Source organism: Centroberyx affinis, unplaced genomic scaffold (genome assembly GCF_046629955.1).
Source record: "Centroberyx affinis isolate AG114_WGS23_722 - 3 ecotype Tasmania unplaced genomic scaffold, CSIRO-AGI_Caff_v1 ptg002986l_1, whole genome shotgun sequence".
NCBI lineage: Eukaryota > Metazoa > Chordata > Actinopteri > Beryciformes > Berycidae > Centroberyx > Centroberyx affinis.
The window spans coordinates 270,602-295,360 of NW_027281092.1; the positions used below are offsets into that span (position 1 = coordinate 270,602).

The window sequence follows — 24,759 nt, forward strand, 5'->3', positions numbered from 1 at the left end:
AGAGAGAGAGGGAGGGAGAGACAGAGAGAAAGAGAGAGAGAGAGAGACAGGAAGCGAAAAAGAGAGACAGAGAGGGAGAGAGAGAGAGAGAGAGGGAGGGAGAGACAGAGAGAAAGAGAGAGAGAGAGAGACAGGAAGCGAAAGAGAGAGACAGAGAGGGGGAGAGAGAGAGAGAGAGAGAGAGCAATAGAGGAACTTCCTACACAGCATAAGCATGAGGTCAATGAGTGTCACAAGCTGCCTCTAACTTACTCTTGTTGAGAGAGAGCAGCTTACACTACACATGAAAACAAGGACTGTTTTATTTTAGCTAAAAACGGCTGAGATTTGTCATCAACCTTGTCAAAATGTTAATATGTACATCGGTGCCCAAAAGACAGGTGGTCTTGACAGAATCAGCCTGAGCTACAGTCCCACATGAATCCCACTCTTTTAATTCCTGGCTAATGTTCAAAATAAAAAGGCTGCTGTGTTCAAAACAATAGCACCATTCATGTCACGGCAGACCCTGTATCCCCAATATCCAGTGATGTCTGAGAGAACAGAAACAAGTCAGTGACACAGAATTACATGTACAAAAAAGGCCAATACACAAATTGTGTATTACAAATTACAAAAATTAGGTACAATATTTTCAAAATTGTGTAAATATTGAGCATAAATTATTGGAGGTCATATTGGAGCGGTCACTTTCCTACTATGCAGTGTTATTTATCACTATCAAGGAATTGTCCGATAAGCATAAAGTCCTTCAAGCGAAACATGAAAACCTAAGTGTCAATTGGGCCTGAGGCTATTTTTAGAGAGAGAGAGAGAGCTGTCAGTCCTGACAGTGAGGACGAATATAATGGCCTATATAACCAGCACTGGCCCAACCTGCCTTGTCCCTCTCTGTCCCTGTCTCTTTCAGTCTGGGAGGCACAGATGATGACTGCCACAGCGGCCACATAGGAGAGAGCCATGACAATACAGCCTGAGGCAGGACACAGCCTGACCTATTTGAGCCTGTCATACAGCCTGAGTCTGTCATACAGCCAGCAAGAGATAGTCTCCACACACTCTTTGTTGCTGTTGTGGACTTAACTGCACCGTCAATGTCCAAGAAAGAAATACTTTGATTTCTTTCTTGTTTCCTCCTTTCTCTCTTGATATAAAATGAGTGAGCAAAAAGTTAATGAGGGTTCAGATGTATGTCTTTTGCAACTTACTTATCTTTCTTCATCAGTGTCCCTCCCATTATTGAGTTTCTCTGTCAATTCTGTTAATTTTTTTCTTTTCTCCGTGATGTACATCAGACAAGTGCACAGATATTGTCGCACTGGTGCTCAAGCAATTGGCCTCGTTCAAGGAAAGTGCCCTTTTGTAGTAGTGATTTTTAAAATCTAAAATCAATTTAACCACATTTGTGAGGGCGTCTGAACTTTCTGAACTATATGTGTGCAGAGAAACCTCATCTACACAGTTTTCATTTGAGTTTCATTTGGTTATCATTCTGTAGAGCTTGTGGAGGTTACTTTCCTCTATTTGTCTATTCAAAATCATATATGATGTGGATTTACTCTGACTTCCAGGAGTTTAGGCAACATTGGAGTACTTTCAGCAAATGTCAATGCTTTAAAACTCTTAAGTAATCACATATTAAGGGGGATGATTAGGTCAGTTATATCCTGGTGATTCTGTTGATTTCAAATTTCACTTCTTATAAGAGGAAACTGTCACAGTGTGTCTGTGAATAATTAAGCAAAACTAAGGGTTTTTGCTTGAAGTAAGGTAAAATGTAAATTTGAAGCTTTTTACATAAGCTATTGCAAGAGAAAGGCTCAAAATGCTGTGGGTGGAATAGGCAATACAACAAAACAGAGAACTGGTATTTGCACTAGGACTGAAGGTAAACCCAGTTACAGGTGTTCTGATTTGTTGAATGTGATCTGAATTTCTGAAATAGCAAGCAAGTTGTTAAAGCTGAATTACTGCATTTAAAAAATCCCTTCAAGATTTTTGGTACATCTAAAACATCAAAACATTTAACAGTAGCCTACTTTTTTTTTTTTTTTTTTTAATCTGATTTCTAAATACACATTTTTTTTTCAATTCAGTTCAATTCGTTGTGCTTCATTGGTATTCAAATAAAACACAACAATAACAAAGGATCTAGGTGAAAGATCAGCATTAAATCTCTCTCTCTCTCTCTCTCTCTCGCTATCTTACATGTCATCTTAACAGAGAGCAAAATGATGTCTGTCTTCCAGCGAATGAGTGATTACTCTCTCTGACAGTGTACAAATTTCCCGACTATCGTGACTCATTTCTGTCTGGGTTTCGTGACGTCATATAAAGGTGTGGTCGGCCTCACGCGCTACAGTCTCAGGTGCGCAAAGAGGCGAAACCTATTAAATGAGCAATAGACCTCATGGGAAAAAAAATCCACAACACTCCTATAATACTATCACGGAAAACTATAGCGTGTCTGTGGTACGCAAAAGTGAGTTTATAAATATCATAACGTACTCTATTATAGTCTACGTTTATCCCCTATGGTATTCCTATAATATTCCTATAGTATTCCCGTGGGCACTTAGAGTGTCTGTGGTAGGCTACTCAGTCCAGTTTATAGTGATTTTATCGTAGCCTACGTTTAATCTCCTATGGTATTGCTGCAGTAGGCTATATGTTTTGACACAGTAACAAACATTTGATGTGATACTTTTGTATGGTATCCTTCTAAAATGTAGGCTACTATAAGTTTACTATAGCTCTATTTCTCAAGGGTAACTCTCGCTTCATTCGATTGCAGGTGATGTTACTGAACGCAGCACACATATTAAAGAAGTACACTTTCTCTACAGCTGTTTGTTTGTGTGAGTAAATTCCCAACAACAATGGTGAAGTAATAAATAATGGCAACAGTGACTGGAGTGTGGAGCTGCGGGCAGGGTGGGGTCGCGCTGAGGAGGGCGGAGCCTGCGCTGAGGTGACGCTTCTTTTACTCATTTTTGTTCAGAGGACCGTCGGGCAGCAGCAGAGGAGAGAGTGTGGCGTGGAGTGAAGTGAAGAGTAGAAGTGAAGTGAAGTGTCCCACCGAGAACAACACTTACCTGGAATAATCTGAAACGCTGCTTCGTGTTTCGACAGGTGAGATTCACTGATCGCATGTGTGGTTTTATTGTCTTTGAAGTGTTCATATTCTGGTCACTGACGAATTGTAGTTTCTCCCCCACTTTGGGCAGTGCTTTGTGTACCTATACATTTTTTCCGCTTTGTCTATTGTGTATTCGTATCTCGCTGTCTAAATATCTATGTGTATCTGGGCAACGTTTGGTAACATTTGTAATGTCTCCTACTTACCTGGATGCAAATCTAGCATTGTCTTTGGGATTCATTTCCGCATGCCTCTGGCTGAGCCAGCCACAGTGAAGGTCCATTACAGCCTGCTGTTCCTCCAGCAGCAATAAAAGTTTGCGTAGGTTTTTTATTTACCGAATAGCCTATCTATTTCTGACAGTCTCAAGTGTCAAAACGCTCTTTCTGCCAAATAGTTAACGACGTTTGGCCCAAGTATCGATCAACTTGGCGTCACGTAATATCAATAGAGAGTCCCACAGTGTCATTAGTGGCGTCAAGTTAAGCGCGTGTGTGTGCGCGTGGTTGCGCGCGAGAGAAACAAACAGGGACACAGAGAGAGAGACAGAGGGAAAAGTGTTTCGGACTGCGTATCAAAATGATAGTACGATGCCACATACATTATTATGGACATCTATACAGCGGGTAAAAACAATGCAATTTATTCTTTATTACTCCTTTTATTTTTTTTCTTGTTAACCTTACTGTAATGGGTTTATACAGATGACCCTTGTCGACCCCCTGCTGCTTTGCCATGACAGCACTGGTGAACAAATTGTGCTTGGGGTGGGAGTGACTTCTTGTTCACACATCTATAATGTATGACAATGAATAATGAATAATAATGAACACGGTGGCAACATTTGATACATACGTGCGATGGTATTACTAGACCCCCTCATCCACTCCCACATCCTCATTCATGCCAGACAGTAGTGATGTTTCCAGGTGTTGCTGAATCTTCCATGATGTCATCACCTTTGCAAAGCATGCTGACTTCATCTTGACCCAAAAAGACACCGCACAACGTTTCGTCACAGCAAATTTCTCAATCCTGCTTAGTGTCTGCAGGAACACAAATTTCTCCCATTTGATTTCATGAGTAAATCCACTAAAATCAACATCCAACTGAGATGACTTTTATCTTATCCGCTTTTCTTATGCGATTAAGTCATTTGCGGTGCTCCAGGGCCAACTTTAATATCTGTGAAAGACAAATTTGACACGGGTCAGCGTGGAATTAGAGTTTAAACAGCTGTTTTTCAAAACTGAGCCTCTCTCTTGGTGATTCGCGCAGAGGGCCCGGCACATTAAACACTAAATCACATCAAATTGCTTTTTACCAGCAGGTTATACCATCACAAAGCACAGAGCACAACGGCAAACAATTTTTTGGCGTCCAACTGTGTTCTAGACCAGTGCGTCCAGCTGAGGTTACTGAATGTGTGTCAGGTTGAATTGAGCGGGGTTGCCAGTACTTTCTGCCAGTCGGGCCTCCACCGAGCTCGCCCTGGGCCTGTGCCATGAAGTACTGCAGCGGCAGACAGCACCCTGGTTGGAAAGCTGTTCCTGTCTGCCCCGGGGGAAGGAGGGGTGGCGTGGTGGGGTGGTGGGGGGGGTTGACTTTACTGTAGATTCGCGGCTACAGCTGTGGTGGCACTGGCGATAATCCCCCACCCCTCCCACTTAATTCCCTGATATTGTCCTACATTAGCAGAGCAAGGGGCCAGGAGATCCTTCAGTTTATAAATAGGTCTACACTTTGCAAAGGGGAATTACTGTATAGGGTATCTCCTGGCTTCTTTGTTTAACTCGAAGGGTTTCTCTTACTGTGGGTTCGCCGTCTTGCCTGTCCCTGTTCTCTGCCTCTGTGTCTCTCCAGTGGTGCCTGACTGAGCACTTTCCCGGGGCTCGGTTTCAGCCGCTCAGGGCGCGCGACACGAGCGACCTGCTCTGTCTGCATATCACCACGGCTCTGTGTGTTAGTGTTCACATGGAGACGGGGACTCGGGGAGATAGGGTTTCTGGTCAGCCATGATAGGGGGCTTTGTAGTTGAAGTCAAAGGGAAGGTGGTGTGATGGCTTCATAATTTCCCAGAGGTTAACTTCCAGAGGCTTAAGAGCAGATCTTCATCAGACAATGCCGTTATCAAGCCAAAGCAGATTTATTTGTCCCTGCTTGTTCCCAGACGCCCAACTCTCCGTTCTTTATCTCCGAGCAAAGAACATCACAGCAAGAAATCACCGTCGTTAATGTGTTATCCACAGACAAGGTGACTTTTTAAAGTGGACAGCTTTACACGCTGCCTCCGCAGGCCACAACACATAAAAGAAGACCAGGCAGGTGTAGCAAAACAGTAGACTTTCAGTGAAATGGTTCTTTCAATCCAAGCAAAGCCAACCAAAGGATTTTGGTCCTTTTCAGTGTTAATAAATGAATAATTAAATAATAGGACAGGCAAAATTGTCCTAAAACATTCTTCCATGCAAGAGATTTGGGCTTTCTGTGAAAAGCCTCTAGCATGTCTAGAGCACAGTGGTGTAATGCTGAAGAGTTGGCACTGCTGAACCCTAACCGTCACTAAAATTAATTATTTACTGTAGACAGTTCTCTAAGTTGGATCAAAAGAGGACAAGAAGATGTCCCTTACTTAAAATGTCAAAGGCCTAATGGCTGTTTTTCCCCATCGCTCGCACTTTTAGGACGTCGGAGGTCTGCCAACTTATACTTTTCAAGTCGACTCCTATCAAAGCTCTGTCCAAAACACGCAGCGCATCAGCTGACAGCAAGCTGGAAATAGCTGAATCCAACTGTTTCTTCATGAATATATTACCATTGATAATTTTTTCATTCCTGACACAGTTCCGCATGCCCAAGTAGGGATGGGAGTGAGTGAACTAGATTCCTGCACTGACTCAAAAGGCAAAGTTTTCACAGTTGGATGATTTGGCTGAGTTGTATTTCTCAGCACAGTGACTCTGATGAGTCCTGCGGTGCTTTTCTCCTCCTCTACCTCCTACTCAACCATCCCTTAATTACACTCCAATGAGAGATTGAGGGAAGGGAGGAGAGCGAGGGTGCGGTTGACATAGAATGCAAATCACCAGGGAGTCTTGACTTGTCAGATACACTACCTATTAGCAGAGGATCATCGTCTCACAGAGAAGTGAATATTGCATGTATGAAACAAGTGACGTGACTGCTGATTCATCAGAATAAGTAGATCTTATCTACCTTGCTCTTTTTTGTATTTGAGATAGTTTGAATCATTTTTTACTACTTCCATTTTTCACTACTTCCCTTTATTTTAGTCACGGCTTGCATGGTATGGAAGAGCAAACTCTGGATGTATCTTTCCATTATTCTACTGTGTGCCCTCTTTAGATGTCTGGCAGGCTCTTTCAACTTGTCAGCTGAACTTGTTCCTGGGGTGCGCTGTATTCTTTAGCGTCCCCTCAGACTTTTGCCCTGCTCTCCCAAGCCGCCGCCCCCCCTCCCCTCTACGCCTCCAATCTCCCTGAAAAATTCATCATCTGTCACATCGGCTCAGCGCTCACCAGCACACCCATGCGTGGCAGTGCAAGCTAAGACTCCCTGTCAGGCCTGAAACGGGGCTTTTGGGTATGCCGACCCAAACTTGGCCAGAGAAACAAGACAGAGCCATCTTGGTGTGCAGCAGCTATTCGGCTGCATCCAGTGGAGACACTTGAGACCCGGTTTCCTTTTCACTGTGACAGCAGTCAATGGGACAATGCTGCTACTCTTTCCTCTCCACCCCAAACAAAGTAACTGGGACACAGAAGCTCTCTGTGCTATATCAGAGACTTAGTTCATCCTCTTCCTTCCTACCGTCAACCAAACAACATGGAGGGGGGCATCCTACTTAGGACCCAGCACAAAATCAGTGCGTTAAAAACATCCTCTATGCCCAAAAACAGAGCAGCTGGGCAAATATTGTACCTCAGTGGACTTGATTAAAAAAAATTGCCGGAATGGAATGCAGTTTAGCTCTTTGATTTCCACTTCTTCCTTTTATGTTGGACATAGTTGTCATGATGTGGAAGGACAAACTTCTTCATTTATAGACATACTTCTGTTTTTCTACTCTTTCCATTCTTTCCTCTCTGATAGTCAATATGTGATGGAACATTTCGTGAACCGTGTTGCTCTACACGCCTTGCAAATTACAGCTTATTGCTACACAGGGTACACCCCTTTTTACTCATTCCCTCCTTCTTTATCTGCTTCCCAGCTTCATGTAATCTGATCCCGTTCTGCACTCAGGCACCTCCTCCGAGACAACTCACATTTCCTTTGATTCACAGCGAGAGCCTACGGGGAGTAAACAACTACCCACCAGTTTCCAGCAACCATACTGTATCCACTGGCCTAATTCGACTCATTAAAGTAGTTGCAGTGCATCAACAGACCGATCTAGAGCCAGTATACATTCCAGTGCTTATTTTATTTATTGGCATGGGTACTGTGGTTGACATGGTCTGTGTTGCTGGGAGCGTTATCAGATATGTGTTAATGGCAGGTGGAGCATACAATATCCACCACATAAAGGCAAATTCAGTTTGTGTCTTGCACAAGTGCGCACCAGCAGTATCCCATTCTCTATTTCTACAATGTCTCTCTGTTATGGGCTCTTGGCATGCCGATGTTGCTATGGTCTGGATTTTATCAACTGCCTGTTAGAGTGAAATGATGAATGTTCTCCCAAAGAGTGAGCACATTTACAGAGATACCGAGCCATGTTCTTTCCATTCCTTCCTCTGAACTCGGCCCCCGACCTGCGATAGCCTAGTTTGTCAGGATAGTGTTGCCTGTAGAGAATACAGTAAGAGTGCAGCCAGTACAGTAAGTGGGAACAGTTGCACAATTACAGCAGCAAACTTCTCCTCCCTGACCCCGCAGCAGCCGTCCCGGGCCTGAGTCAGACCATGATGACCACTGCTTCCTGTCACCCACCACAATAGATCCATTAGCCGTGCACCACTTCACATCCTCCCATATTGATTTATACCAAACAGCTATCCAATTAGCCCCCACTGCCTACATAACAGTGCCATAACAGTTATGTTACTGTAGGATGAGTGGGGGACATGGAATGAAAAAGGGAAGTGGTGATTTGGGGAGGAGGGGTGGGGAGGGGAGGTTAAGCTCTCCCAGTGGGACAGCTGGATCCCCGACCCCGTGCCAGAGAGAAAGGGATGGACAGAGAGAACAATGTCAAGGGAATGCTTACTAACCACAGCCTCTTAACAGCGGAGGCTCAGCTGGCTACACATCCACTCACAAAGCCATTTAGTGTATCAGGAGGGTTGGGTTGTGTGAGTGCAGGGTGTTGTGTTAAAGTCATCTGGGAAAACAGTATATATTAAGAGGAGTGGGTGTTGCATGTCAGGGGACATATGTGTGTGTGAGTGTGTGTGTGTGTGCGTGTGGCTAGCCTATATGTCAAATTGATGATCTGGTGCTGCGCAGATGGTGCATGAAGCTTTACAGATGTGTGGTAACGGGACATAATCTGCTTTAGTTGCCTGTATACATCTGCCTCTGTCTGTCTAAGCATGACATTAGCCGGCCTAATAGAAACCATGATTCCAATAGATGGAGTTGAAGTTTCTAATACAACAAAACAGTATTGTGCTCATATACTAGTAATAATGTTGTAAGCCTCAAAATGATGAGAAAGGCAAATTAACAAGATATGTAAAAAAAAAAAAAAAAACCTTGCTGTGAAAGTGTGTTTTTAAGAAGTGAGTTTATCTATTTATTTGTGTATTTATTTTGAACACGTAACAATAAAAAAAAGAAAAAAAAACAAGAAAATCCATCAAATAAGCAAAAAAAGAAACAACAAAACTGAAAACATACGGCAAATTCTTGACAAACAATAAAAGTAGCCAATATTACATGTTCGAAAAGGAGTAGGAAGAAGTAAAAACGTATGTTTGTCTTGCCCTTTTGTCCATATATAGTATATTAATACATTATTTTGTACATTTCATATTCCTATTTCGTACTGTAGCTAAAACATCACATTGTCAGCTTAAACTCCCCAGGCAGTGACGTGCCAAAGCCTAGGAGAGCGGACAGCAAAAGGCCCGGTGATAACTGTTATTTACACCCTTGCCTTTTCGGTAGGATCCAGCTTAGAATAGAGCCAGAGTTCATCACCGACCCCCCTGGGCCTCTTCCCTGACCTGATTCATTCCTGCTGCGATAGAAGAGCTTAGGCTAGCAAAGTCAAAATTTGGTCAGCTGGAGTGTTGGTGATAAATAAGCGTATATCAGTGTGAGAGTAACTGAATAGTTGCTATTATTAGTTATTGGGACGACTTGGTGAAGAGAATAAAATGTACTCATGCTGCTGTTTAACCCCTCTGGCCATTAGGCGTGTTCAGCGGGGGACCTCACCCAACACTCCCGTACACCAACATACTGCACCACCACGCCCTTGTTGAGGTCCTGTCACTGCTGTGGAGACACTCCCTGTCTGACATGCCTGTGTGTGTGTGTGTGTGTGTGTGTGTGTGTGGAGGCGGGACAAGCATAGTTTGTTAGTTTGTTCTCACCATCAACTGAGTTACTCATCCACTGTTGCAATGGCTGTCTCCTCATATTGTCTAAGTTTCAGTTATTGTGAGAAAGGGAAAGAGTGTAATCAAAAAGCTTTGGAGAGCTTTAGGTATCAGGTGTGTATGTGTGTGTGTGTGAACATAGAAGACAGAAAGGTAGAGCGAAAAAGTTTGTGCGTTTTGTTTTTCAGCAAAGGATTTATGGACGGACGCCGGACAGATTGAATATGCCGAGTTAGTGTGGAATGTCACACCAGCATTACAGCATTGGGTGCTAAACAGTATTCATCTCTCTCTCCTTTTCTGTTCAAACTCGTTCACTGGCAGGTTTCACTGACACACATTCCTGCTTTCACTGTGCCTGTTTTTTTTTTGTTTTTTTTCCGTGAAGCCCCCTAAGTCAGAAATCATCTACTGTGGCAGTTGCTCAACAGGATAGTGGAAGATGGTGTGTGTGTGGGTTGGCCGGGGTGTGTATGTGTGCGTATTTTCTTGAGAAAAAGTATGGCTCACATGTTAGTGGTGAATGTTTTTGCGGATGGTGGTAGTGGTGGTGGTGGTGGTGGTGGTGCTGGTGGCAGCGGTAAAGGGAGATGAGAGAGCAAGGTACAGTGAGAGTGAAAGGATGTATCACTCATTAACTGGAAGAGAGCAAAGTCCACTGAAAAGCATACAATACAACCAACAGCTTTTCCGTCACGACTGAACAATGTGGGAGGGATTGGCATAGCCTTGATACTCATTTATGACCGAGAAAGACGTTACACAACCCTGGATGTTTTCTCCTTACTATCCAACAACAATTGTTAGAGGGAATTTTTTTCTGATGACAAGATGCTCAGCTGTAATTTTGATTTGTGCTATATACAATTAAAAGTGGCAGTCATTTTCTTTGGCTCTCTATGTGACTGACGCCTACTTCGAACATTCCTGTCTCTTATCTGCTGTTAGTCCGCTATCATCAGCCCCCCAGCACTGGAACCATCTCCACAGCCTGGCACAGAGGTCAGGGCACAGTCAGCTGGTCAGAATTAGAAAAACATGTCGCCTCTCTTACAAGCGAGGGAGTGTGTGTGTGCGTGTGATAGAGAGAGAGAGAGATACGCTGAGCAAGCAGATGGGTGAGTGTATGACATGGTGAGTGCATATGAGGAAAGTGAGGCTGAGAATCAAGATGGAACAACACTTATCAGCAACGAGTGAGCATTGCTCCAGACATCAGATAAAGCCTCCACAGCACGGTGCGTGAGCTGAGCGAGAGTTTCTGTTACCTAGGCGATGTGCGGGGCGTGTCACAGCGCTGCAACAGTTGGCTGAACCCGCTGCCTCGCCCAGGAAAACAAAGACTACACAAACACTGTCGCTGATTTACTGAAAACAGGAAAGTTCCGCCACTGTAGACCTGCAGTGCTTGCTGTAGTTGTGTGTTTAAAAAGAAAAACCTTTGTGAATTCTGGTTTTGTACTGACTGTGTTTTACGAAATCCACTGGTTTACAGTGAAACAATAAAACGATTTTAGTTACAATGGTTTTGGGGAACCCAGTCCACAAAGCTGGTGTGTGACAGTTTTATAAATTCCTTCCCCTCGCCAAATTCATAGATAGATAGCTAGTAGTGGCTTAAGATCTTATGTTTGACACCTTGCCATTACTCCTTGCTTGTGGGTAAAAAGGGGCCACACCTTATACAAGTAAGTAAGAGAGGTAGGAAAACACTGTTTGTAAGTAGTTTCTGCCTGTGGCATGGTGAGTCAGTGTATTACCTGTAAGCTAGCATGTAACTGCATGCACAGACAGTCCTTCTGGCCAAACCCCATGAGACCCCAAGGCAGACTGACTACAGCTTGTGACTCACTGAGCTGCTGTTCGCTATGAAGGTGAGAGTGAGTTATAGGGACACATTGGGATCTTACAACACCCTCAAGTTGAGATGAATGTATTTTGAACACGCAAACATAAATATACATACACATGTAGCCCCAGAGAAATGTGTGTGGACTTGCCAGTGACTCGCTAGTCCACCAAAGTGCTACAGAGATAAGCACATATTTAGGACGGGCACTGGCTAGCGAGGAACATGCAATACACACTTTTTGCTGGCATGCACACACACCATTGTCAGTACCTTTTCCATACCAATTGTAAGCGAATACAAAGACCCCTGCAGGGGCTACAGTGGTATACACACACACGCCAGCACGCACGCAGCAAGATGCCGGGGGGAAAAAAAACACGGGCTGTCCTGGCTGAGGGAGTGAAACACAAGAACACACACATCCTTATGCAAAGCTGCAGGGTGAAAAGACAAGGGAGTGGTACTTTCACTAACACATCACATAACAGGTCCACTGCATGGCAGATCCACTCTGTACACATTCCTTTTCGCCACAATCATTGATCAACTGTGATTTCTTGCTGCATTGTGAGGTCAGAGCATGTGATAATACTCATTTGTTCAGTGAAGTAGGATGTGAACAAAGGCGAAGGTGGCAATTTCAGCCTGCATAGCTCATTTTGTGCCAACACGCCAGCTAGACCTCCTGGCTCTTAGCCCCAACTTGTTTTATTAGGATGAGTTGACTACAAGTTGGAAGATAAGCTTACTTCTCTTTGCATGATATGTGCCGTTGTAAGCTACGACCAGCCACCATATAAAAGAGCCTATTTTGTCTGTTGAAGGTGTTTTGTTTTTTTTTGACTTTGCAACCTCCTGTGTATCTTCAGTGTCTCTATAAATCAGACACTCTCACTTGCATTCACACACACCCAAGCACCATGCCAGTAATGTGCCCAGCAAAGAATCCCGTCAGTAACACTCCCCAACATTGCAAACATCTGAAAACACTGCTAGCCAGTACAGTGGACACATTGTTATCAGTCATATGTCACACGCAGTGGCACACAGCTATAATGAATGCAGATTTTTCTGTGATGAGGAGAAAGAGGATTTCTGTGATGGATAACACTCAAGCTACTGAAATGTAGAGATGTGGGACATTCTCCACCTCCTGACAGCAGGAGGTTATTTTGGATCTGGGCTGGACTCTCATTACAAGGATAATGTATTTGTTTTTGTATATGTTTTTGATTCAGTCTTCATTTATCCAGATTAGTGTAGGGTCCTTTGTACAAAGGAAACCTGGCAAAGACAGCAACATCACATTTAGTTACAGACAGAGAAACAATACAACTTCATAAGTAATAGATTTAATATTTGACATGCAAATCCCATGTTATTCTTACTTTAATAGCAGTTCATAACTGTGCTCCCTCTTCGTAAGATATTGAATAATGGAAAAAGATGTTGAACAACTGTCCAAGATAACTCTAAGACAAGAATCACATAGGGCCTGTATGTCAAAGTCTCTGGGATTCACACTTACAGCCTGGCTTCGGACATTTTTACACAGAGGTGTGTGCATTTACTGGTGACATACATGAAAATGAAAGCAAAGAGGAGGAGGAGCAGGCAGGCCAGTGTAAAAAAAAAAAAAAAAGATTATTTCCGTTAGAACAGGATAAAATGTCACTGTAAGGATGGAAAACCTAAATCTGGAGAGAGGGAGGATTCAGTGAGGAAACGAGAGAACAAGTTGAAAAGAAAGTAGGTGTAGAACCAACGTGCACCAACAAGTAGCATGGCAGTTACACAATCTAGCGCACTGTTGAAACACAAATACAGATTGTAAAAAGATAGCCCAGGATACCAGATTACTTGAGACCCTGCAAGCAAATCAGTGTTGGTATTTGAAATAAACCAATCAAAAGCTGAAGCCAGGTTGTAAGGATTTTGTTTTGGGTGAGGCTTGAGCGTGATGAGGAGTGTGAGAGCGAGTGCGCTCACTGTCTCCAACACAGAGACTCGCCTACTGGAGTCGAAACCTGCCGAGCAGGTTCCTGGTTGCCATGCGTCAGCAGCAGGCGTCCCGCTCCCACGGCTGTATGGGCGGAGGCTGGGGTGAAAGGTCAAATGGGCCGAGTGGCTGACATTCCTGCCTTACAGCTGTCTCTCCTCCCACCACAGGCTCCGCCCCCACCAGCCACTGCTGCTGCTCTGTGTGTGTTGTCATTTTTAGGTCAGGGTGCATGGGGGGAGAGAGGGGGGTGTCATCTCCTGAGCTACCATACCTAGGAGGATCAGAAGCTGAATGATAATCCTGTCTATCTAAGGGAGCAGAGAAAGTCACTGCCAAACCTTGTGTGAATGTTTGTTTGTGAAAAGACATTGTCACGTGTCCAGTAATATCTGAGTAGCATGATAATCATTTATATGAGAGGAAATGTTGCAATTCCTAATGTGTATTTGTTTTGCTTTGTGCTTTGTAGGTTTGCTCCGTTGTTGTTTTGATCCCGGGAGGCGAGGATGGCAATGCAAAGTATGTGATATTCTTTTTCTTTTTTTAACATAATTTAACTTCCTCTTCCATTTCTCTAATCTGTTTCATTTTTATGCTTGTTTATTCTTCTTTGTCTTGTGCTCCCTATCAGTGAATTTGAATAATATTTAGTTGAAAGTAAATAGTTTTATACTACTATTTTTACTACTAGTTTTCATATACTGGAGGCTGTTGAAAAGCCTATGCTTTGATCATGACCTTTTCTACTTCCAGCTATTGTTTTCATGTAGGTCCAAATCCTTAATCCAAATTCTAACAAAAGGTTGCAGCTTTATGTTTGTATTGCATTGGAAAAAAGACATATCTCAAGGTCTTGCCCATAATTAACGTGCTCGAAAAACTCCAGATTGAATCCGTCTCACTCCCTGTCCATGTGGTTATGGTCTCAAACCTGCTATTAAAAGACCCACAATGCCTCTCTCCCTGCTTCCTAGTGGGTGAGCCTGAGGGCATGACGAAGGTGGCACAGTGGCAGGAGACGTACTACGGCACAGACTCTGGCATCCAGTCTGGAGCCACCACAGTCAGAGATGATGACGGCACAGAGTACAGCACCTCCAAGCACTACACTGTCACCACCACCGTGACAAGTGGAGAGCCTGGTAAGACACGCATACACACCGCAAGAAAGACATTGTATGACCTAAGCATGTCATGGCAAGAACAAAACAGTGCCAGCATATGCAATCAGTAGGGATGGGACGATATATCGAAAATCAACATATCGCAATACAAAAATGTGACAATGCGTATCGTGGCGCAGAAAAATGAATCACGATATTAGCTACATTTTATTCTGCTGTAGAAATCACAAATTGCCCATCACAAGCTCTCCATTAAAATTATATTATTTGCATTATCCAATGACATTTTTAAATTGTTGTTTACGTTCTAGCAAGCCAATGCCATTACTAGAAAGATTTGTGACTCAGATAAGATACAAATAAGTATAATTCTGCACAGTCACACTTTGGTGTCATTGAACTTGTATTTATTACATTGTTACATTGTATTGTATTGAATCGTTAACCCCATATCACATATGGAATCATATCATGACATAAGCATATCATCCCATGCCTAATAATCAGTATACGTTTGCCATAATCCCAGGTGTTGTCTCCATCATCATCATAATCAGTCAATCAAACACAGACCATTAGAAAACATTGTCTTAACTACTCTCCCCCTCCCCTCTGCCGTCCCTCTCACAGACTTGGAGTCCGAGTACACCATGACCAGGGCCCAGCGGGTGCGGGCAGCCATGTTCCCAGAGACGCTGGGGGAGGGAACGGCCATCCTGTCTACTCAGACAGACCCGTCCCAGATGACCAACGTCCAGCGGCTGGCCGAGCCGTCCCAGCTGCTCAAGACGGCCATCATCCATCTGATCAACTACCAGGATGATGCCGAGCTCGCCACACGTGCCGTGCCAGAGCTCACCAAGCTGCTCAACGATGAGGACCAGGTGATGAACGCAAAACCATATACATGTACAGGGTTCGAAATTAACACCAAGCAAGTGCCAGATGTTGATAAAATTAGTCTTTGTGGGATAAATTAATAAGGGTCTCCAGCCACACTGGCCGGTAACTTTATGGGTCGATAACGAGTCTCAGTTGCCTCAGTTATATTCTGATGTTCTGGGTTCTGTTGAATTTCATAATGAATTATAAAGTTTTGAGTTTTAATTAACATACAATACCTCATTCTATACATGAAATAGCATTGAAAACAAATAGGGTGCTAAAAAATGTAAGTTAATTAGTTTGGCCAGTAAAACATTTTTTGGTATGTGTTTTTTAGTTTAGCCCTTGGCAGGTGAGCCAAAAAGTTATATTTCGAACACTGTATAGACATACATTCAACCTTCACACACACACACACACACACACACACACACACACACACACACACACACAAAGTAGGGCTTATTGGTTAACTGATTTGCTTGATTTGACTGCTTGTCAGTCTTTTACTGTTTGCACATTCCTGTTTAGTCTGCATAAGCCTACATGTCAACCTACAAGTCTCCATGTTTGCCTTGGCCTCAATCTGTCTACTACATCGATTCACCTGAAAGTACAGCTGGTCTTATCTTTGTGTTTTCTTTCACCTGCAAACTATTGTGCATTGACTCCTGCAGTCAAGTCTCTCTACAAACTAACCATTGTCAACCAACCTTGATCTCCAATCTTCCCAAAAGCCTAATAGTTCTGCTCTTTGTCCATTGAGACTATCCTTGATATGTAATACTTCCCTATAAAGTCTAATATGTCTATACCACCCATTCTACCTATTAACTCTTCTCTGCCCTCTCCATCTCCCATTAGGTGGTGGTCAACAAGGCAGCGCTGATTGTCAACCAGCTGACCCGTAAGGAGGCTTCACGGCGTGTGCTCATGCAGTCACCTCAGATGGTGGCGGCCGTAGTGCGGGCCATGCAGAACACAGGCGACATGGAGACGGCCCGTGCCACAGCCAGCATCCTCCACAACCTGTCCCACCAGAGGGAGGGCCTGCTGTCCATCTTCAAGTCCGGAGGCATCCCCGCCTTAGTCCGCATGCTCAGGTACTGTTGGGTGGAGGGACAGAAGAATGGATGAATGGATGCAATTTGTGACTTCTGTCACTTATCACAGTTTGAATCTTGTGTTATTTATATGTTGGAGTAATGTGCATGATGTCCAGATCAAACATGAAACCTGTACCCAGGTTTCTGGTGTAGATATGCAAGAAAAAATACACCTTGACACTGTTCAGCTATTGGTGATGTACTTTGCTTTTCTGGGTCCATTTTGTTGTTTGGTGTTGTGTTTTTCTTATTTCTGTGCATAACAGGCCAAATGTAGATGATGTCATGTCATGTTATATATATTTCCAGTGCAGCTACAATGGAGTTTGATAGCAGAAAAATGTTCAACTATCTAAAACATCGACAGTAAATGTCAGGTTTGGTGTCTGAATCAAAGAGCGTGGGCTTCATTCTAGAGCCTCCATTTTGCACCAGCATTCAACACTCATCCAGGGAGAAATCCATCATAGAAGAGGCAGAGAGACCAACAGTAGCCTAATTAGACCAGAATGCAATCCAGCCACAAGGCATGTTGTGTTTTGAGTAAGGGGAGTGACTCTCACTTTTTCGCGACTGGGAAAACTCGCTCTTACTATTTGCTATTGCTCTCCACCTACACCACAGCTGAATGCAACACGTTCAGGCACATTCTCTTCTGAAAGGCATTCTGGGAAATGTAGGAAATCACATACTGAAGTAGAAGTAGACAGGCAGGTTGAGGAAAAGTGGGTACAAAAAATTGCAATGTTTCATCACAAAATAATCCCTGGAATGCATTGGACATCACAGATTGATTATATATAACAATGTAGGAGTATTTGAGGGTGGAATCTCCCTTTTTAAATGGGTGGAAATTGGAGATGCAGCTATCAATTTGGGACACACATTTCATCCACTTCTTTCTCTCCCTCAGCTCCCCCATGGAGTCTGTGCTGTTCTATGCCATCACCACGCTGCACAACCTGCTGCTGCATCAGGAGGGGGCTAAGATGGCTGTGCGTCTGGCCGATGGCCTGCAGAGGATGGTTCCCCTGCTGAAGAAGAGCAACCCCAAGTTCCTGGCCATCACCACCGACTGTCTGCAGCTGCTGTCCTATGGCAACCAGGAGAGCAAGGTGTGTGTGTAGATGTGTTCATACTAGCCTGATAATGTAATCTGAGACTGTTCCAAGCACATGTATGTGCATGTGTTGTTTTGGGTGTGGCATGTGAATGGAGTTACTCAGGTGATGGTGCATTGATGGGATGGGTGTGGTTAAAAAGTGTAGTGAGTGAGGATTAACTGGTTTAATGTGTCTGGGCAGGTCATGGCTTTTTAAAGCATACACACTCTAAGCCATAAGGATTTTCTCAGAAAGAATATAAAAAAATGTTTTCTAGTCACTTCTCAAAACACACTTTTATAGACTGTCTTTTATGTAATCTTATTTCCTTTTCTACCAGTCTTTAATCTTAAAATGTAATTTTCACTTTTATGTTGTGATCGCCTTGTTCTTAATTTAAACTGGTTACTTTTAATCCTGCCATCTGTAAAGCATTTTGTACTTTTGTAGAAAAGTGCTATATAAATAAAGTTATTATTATTATCTACACACACATACTCACATGACTATTCTCTCACAGCTAATCATCCTTGCCAACGGGGGTCCTGAGGGTCTAGTCCACATCATGAGAAACTACAACTATGAGAAGCTGCTGTGGACCACCAGCCGTGTGCTCAAAGTCCTCTCTGTTTGCCCCAGCAACAAACCTGCCATTGTAGAGGCTGGTATGTAATCTATGAGTTTTGTGTTTGTGAGCACACACCTGTGCGCACAGGCCCGTCGTACAGGTGTGTCGACTTCTTGATGCCTCCGCCAGAGCAAACGGCATCTCCTCAACCACAATGCTACGCGAAAGCACAACTAATTAGCTGTTGTTGACAGCTGAGTAATTTGACTTCTCTTTCCCTCCAGGTGGGATGCAGGCTCTGGGTAAACACCTTACAGGCTCCAGCCAGCGTTTGATGCAGAACTGTCTGTGGACGCTCAGGAACCTGTCTGATGCCGCCACCAAGCAGGTCCGTCTCCAGCTTGACTGTCTTCCTCTCCTCTGTCAGCTTCTTTAGATAGATAGGCTAGATTGAGACCTTTGATTTTACATCTCCTATAATTTGAAACATGAAAAGGAGAACTTTCTAAAATCTCTAAATCTCTCTCTGTGTTCAGGAGGGTATGGACAGCCTGCTGCAGGTGCTGGTGGGTCTGCTTAGTTCAGATGACATCAACATGCTGACTTGCTCCACCGGCATCCTCTCCAACCTCACATGCAACAACGCCCACAACAAGACCCTGGTCACCCAGAGCAACGGCGTCGAGGCGCTGATCCACGCCGTGTTGCGTGCGGGTGAGAAGGAGGACGTGACCGAGCCGGCCGTCTGTGCTCTGCGCCACCTGACTTCGCGCCACCAACATGCTGAGATGGCGCAGAATGCTGTGCGGCTGCATTACGGCATCCCCGCTATCGTCAAGCTGCTCAACCAGCCCTACTACTGGCCCGTCATCAAGGTACATGGATGGATGGATGGATGGAGGAATAGTAAGGGTTTAGGTTGTGGGAATGAGGGAGAGCGAGATAAGACCAGTCCCACTGAGAATGGAGTTTAGGAGAGATGGTGGAAAAGACTCTACATAGGTAAGTAGAGGAAGACCAAAAGCAGTTTGTCATCCAGGAAAACCCCGAAGTGGAAGGACGGTTAAACATAAGTAGAAGAGGGAGGAAAAAAGACAAGACACTCTATGCCAGACTTTTGCTCAAAAAGGCGATGTAATTTCTGAAGAAGTGAGGGGAGAATAGATGTCTGATGGAAAGAGAGTGTGGTAAATGTGAAGGGAAGGACTGGACAGATGGAGGGAGGGGATGGAAGATGGGGCAGAAGGCCAGTCTCTCAATCAGAGCATGAAATGCACATGACAGCGTTTATGTATTACAAGACCAGATTTTAGGGGGAGAAATGAGCAAAGATTCATATTGACTTAAGAGCACAAAGCCAAGTGTAAAGACTGATGAAGACGAAAGTTTGAAGTTGTTTGCTACCCGTGTTTTGCTGAACAATATCATGACTCTAATCCTGCCTCTTCTCCCTCTCTGAAGGCGGTGGTTGGCCTGATCCGTAACCTGGCTCTGTGCCCAGAGAACCAGGCCCCTCTGAGGGATGCAGGAGCGATCCCCCGCCTGGTCAACCTGCTGCTCAAGGCCCACCAGGACGCCCAGAAACACGGCTCATCCACCCAGCAGACATACCAGGTATGATCATTGAGGAATTACGGTGTTTGTGTGTGTGTTTTTTTTTTGGGAAGGGGGGGGATGCTATGCAAATGAGTCATTGTAAATTATTAAATAAAACTCTTATTCTTCTTCTCCCTTCTCAGGATGGAGTGAGGATGGAGGAGATCGTGGAGGGCTGCACAGGAGCCCTGCACATCATGGCCAGAGATCCCGTCAACAGAGCCGAGATCGCCAGCCTGCAGACCATTCCTCTGTTTGTTCAGGTAATGGAGGAAACTGAGGGTCTTATACTCATCTACCTTGATAACCAGCAGCTGTACTTTAGACCCCTTATTGTCTTTTTTTGTTCACTAACTTTGCTCTCTTCTCCTCTCCAGCTTCTGTACTCTCCAGTGGACAATGTGAAGCGCGTGGCGGCGGGCGCTCTGTGTGAGCTGGCCCTGGACAAACAGTCAGCCGAGCTGATCGACAGCGAGGGAGCCTCAGCCCCGCTGATGGAGCTGCTGCACTCCAACAATGAGGGCATTGGTAGGGCGCGCAGATAATGTACTATTACCATACCTTAATGTAGCATGCAGTTATGTCTAGGGGATGTATTGAATTTTTCATGGTTATTTCTTCACCAGACTCTTGAACGGTCACATTGGGGGAAAGTATAGGGGAAAATGATCGTTAGCATTTTTAACATTCCTTGCTGAAATTATGGGACACAGCTAGCTGAATGTCTGTGGCTTATGGACAGATACAGACATATATTCCAGATATTACTTTGTAAAAGCTTTATAGTTGACTCTGCAGATTTACTATATTCATGATGACTAAGAAACATCTGGAAAAAAGAAAATACCCGCAAGCCAGTGAAGCTGTAATTGGCAACGGCTTGAGCAACAGCATTATCATTATTTTTGACCCACTTGCTACAATTGAGTTATCTTAAAAAAAAACCTGGAAGCTTTCAGCGCAGTCTAGCCTAAAATGTGGAGTAGATCTGTTTCTCTTTAAACACATACACCCACACTATAACACTTTCTTTAATGAAAGGAGTGTATTTTTGTGCAGTGTTTAACATGTCCTCCCACTCTCCCCCTCAGCCACCTATGCTGCAGCTGTCCTCTTCCGCATCTCCGAGGATAAGAACTCGGACTACAAGAAGCGTGTGTCTGTGGAGCTCACACACTCCCTGTTCAAACACGACCCCGCTGCCTGGGAGATGGTGAGTGTCTGGCACCCTCCGCTGCCAGGAGGTGGCAACTGCACAACTTAACCCTAGCCCTAACCAAATCTATATTATTATAAAGATTTTGTTACCTCCACCTCTTTCTCTTTACTTCTAGCTCAGATATCAGTATTGTTATCTAATAATAATGTTAATAATGGCGATAAAGTGCATTGTTTGAAGTAATTTGTTTAGAAGGATTTGGTTGTTTTAATAGAAGATCTTTAATAAGCTTTCTGTATGAAGTGTTGACCTTATTTTGAACATTGCCCTGTCGTGACTCTCTGCAGGCCCACAACTCCGTCCCCATGGAGGCACCCTATCCAGATGGTGAGTAGCTCTGGCTGAAATGTGCTCATACGGCACATTCCTCTGCCCCTAACAGCGGGTCCAGCCACAGCAGCAGTAGAGCTGCATTGTGCTCAGCAGGTTGTCTGCCTGCTGCGCTTCCCTCTAGCTTACAGATTACAGCTGCCAGCATTCTCTGGCAGCGTTAGCAGTTAGCTAGTAAGCAGAAACGGTTTGTTAAAGTATTATTCCAATATTGCACAATTCTAGTGCATGTCTATGGGTTTGTGATGTGGATGTGATGTAAAATGCACTCAAATGATCATCAATAAGAGTTCCCGTGTTTCTCACTCGCTTCTCACTGTGTTACTTCACTGGAAAATAACTGGATAGAGGATTAATTCAAGAACCCAAAAAAAGGGAAATCCATACTCTCAAAGATTTATTTTACATGTTTCTTCTTAGTCATTTTGGATAGACGATTAAAAAAACAATGAAGCCGATGGAATAGGATTGGTGAAGAAGTATCATCTTTGACAATAGCCCATCAATCTTGCAGGGCCAGACCAGAGGTTTAACAGGCCCTCTGTCTTTTTGCTTCTTTGATCTGAAACAGAAACGCAGTATGCAATAGCCATAGAGATAGAAAGCAACCTCAAGCAGCGCAGGCCTACTTTGCATCTCTTTTTGTAGTAATATTGCTCCTTCAAATCAGTCACGAGTTTGGTTAAGGCCTCTTCCATCTCCTGTCTCACTCTCCAACTCTTTCTCTTCTGCAACTCTTCTTCAGTTCTCTTCTAGGTTCTCTTCTGTTTTCTCCAGCTCATGTGTTTTTCAAATTCAGTTGTACATGTCATCCTCTACTCTTCCTTGGTAAAGATCTTTGCCCAAACGTCATATTTGGCCAAGTCAAGATGTAGCAGCCTGATCCAAAAGGATATCAGAGAATACTTGAGAGTTTGAATCTGTCTTTCTCATTCACTTCAGCCTTTGCCATCTCTCTTTCCTGTTGAATCCTCTTTTCTGACTCTTTGTTCATCTCCACCTTTTCGTCTTTGCCGTCCCAACTTTTAGCCTGTGTAGAATTCAGATTCTCTTGAAGAGTGTCAAGTTCTTTCTCCATTGATCTCATTCCTGCAATTTCCTTATCTGCTTTAGCATCTATCTCTTAATTTCCTTCCTTTCCCTCTCTGGACTTTTCTCCTTTTATGGACTTGGTATTTCCCTCAGTGGCCTCTGTGTTTTCTGTCTCTTTCTACAGGGAGTAGGGTGACTTTCTAAGAGAAAAGTTAACAGCAGCTTCTCCCATCTCTTTGTTCATGGTGTTCCTAGACTGTGAAAAATGTGAAGTGATTTTCACTTTTCTTTTAATTTGGTATCACTCATAGAGGTCGCTTAATCTAGATAACTTTTCGACTCTCTGGTAATTCTATCTGATTTTTGAAAGGAGAATTAAATAAAACTTGAATTGTTAAAGCCCCTATCATGACAAGGGTCAATAAGTAAATCCTCACAGTTTTAATTATTTGTTTCCTTCCACCACATTGCATCAAAGGCCTCCGAAGTTTGTATTCAGCTGAACATTAATTCAACTGTTTCAACAGCCAGTAGGGAGGAGCCAAAGACTTTCTTTTGCTTAAATCAAACTGAATTACATTGCAAGGAATGTTTATGGGCAATCCACAAAAGGAAGGTGTAGGTAGATGTGTAGATGTGTTGGTGCAGTGCGTAATAACAAGTCAAAAATGTGAATGTCTAGAAATTCAAATTCATCACCTACATTACTTGTGCCTGTGTGTTGCAGAGATGGAAGCTGGTTTCCCAGCCTACGGAGGGTATCCTGTTGAGATGCACATGGACGGTATGGACGGAGACATGATGCCCGACGAATACCAGGGCGGCATGGTCTATGACAGGCAACAGTACAGCGAGCATTATTAAAGGTCAGTATGTTCAAATGCTGACTGCACCTTCTCTCATTATCACACGCCTCGGAGCCTGGCCGATCAAGATATGCTGGTAGCACAGTTAATAAAACAAGTCATAAACCCCTAAGAGAAAGTCCACTGTTTCTTTTTTGCATGATAATGTTAAGACATAGAAGACAGAGAAGTGACTTGAACATTTTGGATTCTGCTGGAAATCAGTTTTTGGAATATTGTTTTTCTCTCATCTCATCATGTGTAATAATTTTCTTACAGAACCAGAAGAGAAAGAGAGAGTAATGGAAAAGGAGGCAGAGGAGCTGAAATGGGATAAGATGGAAAAAGAAGAAAAGAATCATATAGTCATCAGTAGAGATTCCCTCTCCCCTCAGCCTAATGTAATATATGCAATTATCACTGACTATGGGACTCATAATCTTAACAGGGCTCATCTTTGTTTTATAGTATAATAATGCTGATGATACTGGTAATGATGACAATGATGATGCATGTAGGTTTTTTGTTAGAGAACCTTCTAAGGGTGTGTGTGCGTGTGTAAGCGTGCGTGTGTGTGTGTGTATACTTTTGGGTGGGTAATCTATGCCAAAGAGATTTTATTTTGTGACGATAATCATGTAGCTTCCTTTTTTTTAAAAAACAAAACGAAACAAAAAGAGAATAATAGTTGAAAACACTGCCAGAGGTGGCTCGACGTGCACGGCGCACCCGCTCACCGCTCTGTTCTTTCTTAACGCCTTTGTAACGGACACTGCTGTCTATGCTGTACTTTTAACACGATACCGTCGACCTTCTCCCACCGCGACCCGAGAGTTGGGGGTCAGGGGGAGTTCGTTCATGAGTAAACGCAGACTCGTTTCCTTTGTGGTTAGAGACATTAATTCAGTAGGAGAGAGAACAAATTAGGAGATGGGAAAGAACGGTGTAGGGCTGCCCCCTCTTAGCCAATCAGTTGACTCGTGGATTTATAAGGAGTATAGTTGACTGTTGACAGTAGTTTTTTATGAATTGTTTCTCATGTTTTATAAGTTATTTACTGGAAATGGTTCACATATCTGGCATTACAAGAATATTAACGAAGATGTCTTGGTCTTTGATTAAAAACTAAATCTAAAGAAGAGATTTTTTTTATGTGACTTTATTGATGTGCAGGAGAACAGTAATGTGGGGAAAGCAATTTTACAGATTTGTTCAATGGATTGGCTGTGTAATTAGTCGACATCCTAAGACTTTTAGTTGGCTAAAACATTATTTAGTTGGGGACAGCCCTACGACTAGAGCAAACTACTGACAGGGAATTTGTCTTTCTACTTAAGAGTTTTTACTGAAATTTTGTTTAATAAAATAAAGGATATATTAAACAGA

The 24,759-nt window shown here is 43.5% G+C and overlaps 1 protein-coding gene across 1 annotated transcript; it reads left to right on the forward strand.

The window, feature by feature from the left end:
- Positions 1-2,990: 2,990 nt before the first annotated feature.
- jupa (junction plakoglobin a) lies at positions 2,991-24,759 on the forward strand. Its single transcript, XM_071537119.1, has 16 exons — positions 2,991-3,132; positions 14,035-14,084; positions 14,540-14,707; positions 15,320-15,573; positions 16,439-16,677; positions 17,594-17,795; positions 18,304-18,448; positions 18,636-18,739; positions 18,888-19,226; positions 19,813-19,965; positions 20,091-20,210; positions 20,325-20,475; positions 21,039-21,160; positions 21,454-21,493; positions 23,256-23,394; positions 23,653-24,759. The coding sequence occupies exons 2-15, from the start codon at positions 14,072-14,074 to the stop codon at positions 23,390-23,392; spliced, it is 2,187 nt and encodes a 728-aa protein (XP_071393220.1). The 5' UTR covers positions 2,991-3,132; positions 14,035-14,071; the 3' UTR covers positions 23,393-23,394; positions 23,653-24,759.